Source organism: Frankliniella occidentalis, unplaced genomic scaffold (assembly GCF_000697945.3).
Source record: "Frankliniella occidentalis isolate FOCC.00 unplaced genomic scaffold, Focc_3.1 Scaffold214, whole genome shotgun sequence".
Lineage (NCBI taxonomy): Eukaryota > Metazoa > Arthropoda > Insecta > Thysanoptera > Thripidae > Frankliniella > Frankliniella occidentalis.
This window is the reverse complement of record NW_026267340.1, coordinates 251,120-259,328: the sequence shown is the minus strand read 5'-3', so window position 1 is coordinate 259,328 and position 8,209 is coordinate 251,120. Positions and strand designations below refer to the sequence as shown.

At 45.8% G+C, this 8,209-nt stretch overlaps 1 protein-coding gene across 1 annotated transcript in view; it reads right to left on the bottom strand.

The window, feature by feature from the left end:
- Window positions 1–2,368: 2,368 nt before the first annotated feature.
- LOC127750580 (uncharacterized) overlaps window positions 2,369–8,209 on the bottom strand; it is a 61,734-nt gene continuing 55,893 nt past the window's right edge. Inside the window, exon 5 of the mRNA XM_052272622.1 lies at window positions 2,369–2,718. Coding sequence (XP_052128582.1) covers window positions 2,529–2,718 — 190 coding nt within the window. The 3' untranslated portion in view covers window positions 2,369–2,528. The remainder of the gene's footprint in view (window positions 2,719–8,209) is intronic.

Below are 8,209 nucleotides of genomic sequence, written 5' to 3'. Positions count from 1 at the left end.
GAACAACGCAAGGAATCTCCACACGAAATTTCGTGTCGATCCGACAAACCGTTTACCTTCCAGAGCCCCAAAAGTGTCAAAACCGTCAGAAACCACCCCTACGTTTACACCCCCATTACGCCAAATTGAGGAGGGGTAGCGACCTAACTCAAAGTGTCCCACCTCGGCCCAACCATGTTCTGAAAGACTCTAAGCGTGCAAGACGCTGCGGCGAAGCACGAGGCCGTGAGCGGGATGCAAAGAACGTGCTGCACTTGGGCTCCGGCCAAACCGCCCGCCCGGCGCGGCACCGAAACATGTCCGACGAGTGTCTGTCACGCCCGTGCGCAAGACAACAAGTGACTCAGGTTTAAAAAAAAAAAGTTTTACGTTTTGATTATGCCACATTTTCCGATCCTGGCCTTGTGTTTTTTGGCTGAGGAGTCAATGTTTACCTCGGTCGAGCCACTATCCAGTCAAATCAGAAGCAGTGCCGCCTGGTGAAGTCCGCTCAGGAGATTTTTGAGGTAAGTTTGGTCTGCCCAAACGTTTCCAATTTTTGTAAGTATAAATTTCAATACTGATGGATAGTGTTCGGACGGTTTCTTGAGTGCAATTGTTGATTTTTGAATACTGTCGCGATGAAAGGCGCTCTTTGAGAGAACAGTTTGCCTTGACAGCTGAGACCGAGGGGGTAATCTCTACAGAAAGTAGTTGTACACCTAACTGAGCTGCAGGTGGGCGAGGCCTTGACCATGGTCAGGGAGGGGCGGTCCATGCGCAGCGTGGCTCGCCATTTCGGTGTGTCAGACTCTGTTATTCGGAGGGCGAAGCGACGCTTTGATGAGGACGGCGTTTTAACTCGCCGACCTGTGCAGGGGCACCCGAGGTCCACCACCGCGAGGGAGGACCGGCGGATGGTAAAGACAGTTCTGCGGTGGGGCTCTCACTTTTACCCGCATACCCGGGTAACCCGAGTACCCACCCGCCCGGGTAGGAACCGGGTAAACGGGTCTACCCGGGTAACACAGGTTTACCCGAGCACCCGGGTAGAACCGGCGGAACCGCGCCTGTAGGTAGGCAATTTGACATACCGGGTCTACCCGGGTACCCGGGTTACCAGGGTTACCCGCTGTTACCCGGTAGGACCCGTTTACCCGGTTCCTACCCGGGAAACCCGACTACCCGCCAGTCTGGGTTTTGAGAGCCCTATTCTGCGGCTCCCCACCACGACGGCGAGGGAAGTCGCCGGGCAACATGCCGCAGCAACCCACTTCATCTCAACGCCGACGCGTCGCCTCGCTTCTGCCAATCTGCGCGCAAGGAGGCCGAAGAAGGCCCCCATCCTGCAACCCCACCACAGAGCTGCCCGCCGGCAGTACGTCGCGACGTACGGCAGCTGGGAGAATGGGCGTCACCCGCTTTCGTTACAAAAATATTCTTGGTAATTCCCTATTCAAGTTTATTAAGAGAACTTTATGACATTCGTACGAGAAGTATTTCTTTTTAAGAGAATCCAATTTGGCATATCTGCAGACTCATGCAAATAGCCCAGGCAGAAAGGCCGTAACTGAATCGCGTGGTCACGTAGGACCGAGCCGACCGAGCCGACCGAGCCTAGCCCTGCCAAGTCGTTTTGGGTGGAGGTGTGCGAACAGTTCGAATTCGAATCGAAACTGTCTCGATTTGATTCGATCTCGGAACAAGGCACTTCGAACTCGAACAATTCGGACCCATCAAAATTTTGAAGTTCGAAATCGAAAGGACATGTGCACATGGAGCGCACGCTGGGTAACTTATACTAACTTATACTAAAGAGAAAGTTTTTCATTGGATAAGAGGATGGTTTGTTTTTAGAGAGAATCTGATGAGCCCCAACACTTATTGGCTGATGCTGTGCAATTGCGAAGAAATATGAAAACCCGCTGAAAAATATCGCTTTGCAATTGGAAAGCATTACTTTGTATTCGCAAAGTAAATGCTTCGAAATTACAGAGGATCTAATAACTGCGCAGTTCTTCAAAGCGTCCCTTTGCAGGAATTTGACAGTGTGGGCAGGTGGGGTGGCGCCTAGATTTTGCACAGATCCGTTACAAGGTCAGTGCGGTTTATGGAGGGCTCAACGTATGAAATCGCAGACGTCAGACGCTTTGATACGCTCTAGCATCAGCATCGCTATATCGCCTAGAACAGTATATTTTATAGCTTGCCCCGCTCTTGCTCCCCGGTCCTTACCGAGAGTTAAAGCCGATGGCACATTCCTGTACTAACGTATAGTTATGTTTGGTCTGAGTGCAAAATATCATCTGCTAGAAATCCCCAAAGCTGATATTTTCCATGATTTTGTAGCAAATTTTCTTCGGTGATCAATAAGTAGTGTTCGATGAAATGGGGCAAGACAATAACATCAAATAATGTGTAGGCGAGCTCCAGATTATTCATCGATAGTTGGAATTGTATTCCTTTGTGAATACACAGTTAACAGTTCGTAGTAGTACCATCTTATAGTTGTGACAGTATTCGACAAGATCCATTAAACGTCACGTCTTTTAGTACTTTGTACCCAGCACGCTGATGACCGAGTAGAGGCGGCGGAAGGCGTCGCCCGCAGCCGCCAGGTTGAGTCGGCCCAGACCTCTGCAGCGAAGCGCCGGTGGCCTGCCAGCGGCCAGCATGACCAGGGCGAGGGCGTGCGCTTCGGGGAGTTGCACGCCACTGGTGGCAGCGCGATACGCGCAGCTGAAGTTGGAAAAGCAGGAAGGGTGCACATATCACTTTCACGAATAAGGGTGCACACCTGTGAAATGTAAGGGTTTGGGGGAATCGTCACGAGATAAAAACTACACGCCCAATCGATTCAGGACTAATGGTGCATGGAGATTAGTGTGTGTGGTGTGGGCACGTTTTTCGATTTTGAAAAAGTTACCCCTCCAAATTTTTCCCTTTTTTGATGTCGGTACCTCCTATCAATATGCGCTTATAATTCATTGGGCTAAACGTAACCGCTCACCACCTCGGTTTCTAAACAGAACCGCTTACCTGCGCGGGTCCTACACAGAACCGCTTATCTGCTCGCGGCCGGGGCGCTGGTTAGGTTAGGTTGCCCCTCGTATTTACTATAATATCACTCAATATCGGAGGCTTTTACGGGTTATAGCAGTATTAATACAGTGTTCCAGTACAGATGAGAGAGTATGTAACATTTTTCGTTTCTTAATTGATGCTCAGCGCCTTTAAACATCCATGGAAATCTGGGAATCACCCGCCCGTATTTCAGAAAGATAAGCGGTTCTGTGTCGGACCCGTGCTGATGAGATGAGCGTTTCTGTTTAGAGCCTTTAGTAATGAGCGGGTCTGTGTGGACTAAAAACAAATAAGCGCATATTGATAGGAGGTACCGATGTAGTAGTTTCCGAGAATGACTTCGTTTTTCCCGTGCGACACGGTCTTCAGGTTGCAACCTTCCCTCAAAGTTGGAAAAACGACGACTTTTGCACCAAAAACGGCCGGTATGGACGAAAATCGGTTCAGAGCACCATAGAATTGTCCGCGTGGTACCATAAGTTTCGGGAAGGAACAAGGAAACTTTTTGGGGCCCCACCGGCCCTGCTCGACCCAGCACAGGGCGTATCCACTTCGTTAAAGACGAAAACTAACCCAAAATGCACCATCTATGCTCCAATAAACAAGAACCATGCCCAGGAGGGGAGACATAGGCGACTCAGCAGAAGTTTTTTTGAGTGTCAGTATCACCAAAAGTAAAGGACAGGAGTCTGCACATTTTAAGATCAGTGGAGGCGGCTTCAGCGGGGAGAATCGTTTGTGCAGGTCTGAGTTAAGAAGGGGGCATCCTAGTGTAGCGAGCCTAAAATAGGGGTGATTTGCGTAATTAATTTTAGAGAACCCATAGCTTTGAGAACAAAACCGAGTATACCGTTTTGTAGCGCATACTTTTGACTTTAAAACGCAATGTGTATGACGTCGATACGCCTACCCAAAGTTGAGATATCCCCAGTTGAAAACGGCACTGCAGCGTTGTCGTCTTTTCATGGTGTACCGGATTCCGGCCACACCGTTGGGCCGTTGAGGTTCCGATTTTTTGTGGATGTTCCTAAAACTTGTAGGTATGGCATGAACTAGGATATCTGGAATCGGTCACCTCCTTCATCCCGAAAAAAAATCAAAACTATGGGAGTTTTAGCCTATTTTTCGACATGTCAACTTTAAGCTGCTCGAAAAAATAGTAAAAATTATCCGATTGCAAATATCCCAGTTCATGCCATAACTACGTTCATACAGAGTCTAAAAATTCTTTGTTGGACTGTGTGAGACCAACGGCTCGACTTTAAATAGGTACACCATGACAAGACGACAAAGCTGCAGTGCCGTTTTCAACAGGAAATACTGTATCTCAACTTTGGGTAGGCGTATCGACGTCACACACATTGCGTTTTAAAGTCAAAAGTATGCGCTACAAAACGGTATACTCGGTTTTGTTTTTAAAACTATGTGTTCTCTAAAATTAATTAAGCAAATCACCCTTAGTTTAGGCCCGCTACACTAGGATGCCCCCTTAAGCAAAGCTTGACGCTTGCTCACCCAGGCTAGCCTGTGCCATATAGCAAAAGTATTAAAATTTTGACGGGCCACCCCACAAATAGTTGTCTTTTGACCTTCAGAATGCTGTAATTTTATTTGTTTTGGGGGGGGGAGGGGGGGGGGCGCAGGTAAAGAAAGAGTCCGATAAAAATTATAAAATCAACGAATAACTTGAGAACATACTGTTTAATACCAATTGCTGACGTAGTCTGAAATCTGCATTTTCGCAGAATCGGTGCGTTAGTAAAAAAATACAAAAGAAATTAGGTATGTTTTAATTGTAGATGTACGATGAGGATACTAGATTCTAGGTTCTAGAATCTCGTATGCCAAAATTGTATCAGATACGTTATTAAAATAAAACGTACCGAATTTCTTTTGCATTTTTTTTACAAATGCATACCGATTTTGCGAAAATGCAGATTTCAGACCACGTCAGCAATCGGCATTATAGCATGGTTTCAAGTTATTCGTTGATTGTATAATTATTATCGGACTCTTTCTGGTACTTTTGATTACTGCTTGACTCTTTCGGTGTCACTGAGAGTACATGGGAGTGGTTTTTGACATGACAACTCGATTTCAGTTAGAACCTTCTGACCATGAAATTTAAGGTTTTGGACATACTTGAGTCACTTCTGATGGAACCCCGACTTTTGCAGTTGTGACCACTACGTGTCCATATACCTTTTGACGAGCCGACGGTTTCATGAAGCACTTGTTGCGCTGAGACTAAGATTTTCCGAGATATGGCCCAAAACAGTCATTTTTGGTCAAAAACTGCCGTTATTCACCACAAATATCGACCGGGCTTCACTTTACTCTTGTCTCACAGCCCAGGCGTTTCGCAGTTATCTTTCCAGATATATTCCGCACCGAAACCGAGATAGCCGTTTCCTGGGAAACGCCTTGTTCGGTCCCCAGGGTTAAGTGTCAATTTTGCCTCATAGACCCAACTTTGACCGCTCCTATGGGGTGGAAGTGGTGCCGATGGGCGAAAATGGCCACGGCAACTGTTCTTAGGATATCTAAGTACTTGAAACGGGGTCTACTTTTTCGACCCCAGATTTTCAATCCACCTTAGTGTATAGACTAGTTTTGTTGTCCTTATGACTCCACATGATCTGATCAGTAGACAGTTTTATTCGCCACCTTTAAACATGCTACAATAAGCCACATGCAAATTCAAAGCATACACACGCAAGCTTATGTTCTTACCACTGTTGTTTTCTGCTTAGAGCGCTTTGAATCTATCACGGAATTAGAGTCCCCACATTTTCGTAACCTCACCCTCCTCAAAAACACATGCCGAGCATGTTTTCTACAATTATTCCCTATTGCTCTTAGCAGGACTTCTCCCATCATAGTCCTCTCCACACTGTAAAAAAATATTTGTGGGGAAAATCCCACCCACAAATGTATATAAAGTTATTTACATATACATGTATGGGATTTTTCCTACACCACTGTGTGGGAAAGATCCCATATCCGTGCAGCAGATTTCCTTGACAGGTGTGGGATTACGCGTTCGTGTTATTATGCCAGCGAAACTATTTTGAATAATATTAATATTCTCCAAATCGAGATTGAATGTTAAAGTAAAGCGATTTTCGTTTTCTTCTTCCCCGCATTCTTCTGCATTTCAGCTTTACCGGAATCCTTTATTTTGGAGAAAAAAGTGCCCGACAAATGCTGCGAACATATATTTGGGGGCCGGGAGGCCCTATTTCCGTATACAATCCTGGTAACTCGTCTCGGATGTGAGCGCTGCAGGCCTAGCTATCTGTGCGTAAGTATCAGTGTTTCGTGAGATATCGCGAAGCCTGTTACGCGTGACGTGGTCTGGCGTACATCTACCTAGTTATTAACTGCCTCGCTTAAGTGCCTACCATCTATGTATGGTGTACGTTAATATCTCTCTGTAACTTCTGATTTATGAACTTGCGGAAAAGGTCTAGTACGTTTGTCCTATAAAGCTTGCCGGTGAAGCTTAAATGCAGAAGAATGCGGGGAAGAAGAAAACGGAAATCACTGTACTTTAACATGGTGACTTTCGTTTACTTGTTCCCCGTATTCTTCTGCATTTCAGCTTTACCGGAATGCTTTACTGAAGAAGTTTCTTTATTAATTTTATAAAATACACAATATTTTTAAAATACAAAAATCATTGCTTTATTGGCCAACATCATCACACAGCCAACTCACAAAACTATTATAATAGGGTGTTCCAGGCTATCTAAGACGGAAGTGAAAAAGAACAAACTCACTAATTTTTCTGTTTCCGTCCGCCCAGTATGAGAAGCTACCATGGCAGTTTGGTGTGATCCTAACCTCTCAAATATGGAGGGGAGCTTGAAACTGATCCGACAGTTTCTCAAGCCTGAAATGCCTCGGAGGCACGTGATAAGCTCGACCAATCAGAGCCATTACGGAAACAGAAAGGTCAGTGAGTTTGTTCTTTTCCTACTTCCGTTTTAGATTGCCTGGAACACCCTATTGCCCTTTCCTCTGGATGTGCAGGGAACTCCACGACTCTAAAAGGGTTTTCCAGGCCATCTAAAACGAAAGTATTAAAAGAACAAACTCAATGATTTTTCGGTTTTCGTAACGGCTCCGATTGGTCGATCTAATCACGTGCCTCCGCGGCCTGTCAGGTATGACAATCTGTCAGATCAGTTTCAAGCTCCCCTCCATATTTGAGAGGTTAGGATCGGAACAAACTTCCATGATTATTTCTCATACTGGGCGGACGGAAACAGATAAGTCAGTGAGTTTGTTCTTTTTCACTTTCATTGTAGGAAGCCTGGAACCCGCTATTCTCAAAGCAATGCCAACCGTCTGCACGTCTTCATTTACGTGCATCAGCAGCTCCTCGTCTGCCTCATCTTCGGCCTCTTGTAGCAAAGCCTCTGCTTCATTCGGCACCCAGGGAATTCCATCATCCCCCCCTCCCGAACAAAAACTTCATCATCGAGAAGTCCACCCTCAATATTTTCAAAGGAGGAACTTGTTAGACGCATATTTGATACTTTAAAAAATCGACTGTTACCGGGCACATTACTGACCATTCTACACATACTGTGAAGCACACAGCATGCCTTCACATTTTTTCGCAGCTTTAGCTGGGTAGTAATGAAGAACACGATCCTTTAACAGGCATCTCCGGCGTCTCTTCAGTACACCGTAACACCTCTCAACGCAATTCCTGGCTTTGCAGTGGAGGTCAGTATAGTGTTCCTCCGGTGAATTGGGTTCTGAATTCGTGATGGGAGGTAGTACCAAAGGCTCTCCTGGATATGCTGAATCCCCTGTAAAGAAAAGATTGATCAAAAGCCTGTTTCGATTTGTAAGTGTTAGGCAGGAGTGGAAAATGTCAAAAGCTTAAAGCTACACTTACCAAGAAACCAGCTATTCTGATCGTCAGTCTATGCCTCTCGCATCCTTCGACGCAAGCCAGAATGTGACCAAGTAAAAGCATCATATTTGCTCCAGGAAAACTTGCATTAACCATGAATGACAAGGTTGGCGTCGCAGGCCTAGTAATAGAGTACACAGGTGTTAAAATGAGATAAATACTGCCAATGTTATCCGTAATACACGATGGGTGCACTAGCAACGTCACTTACCATTT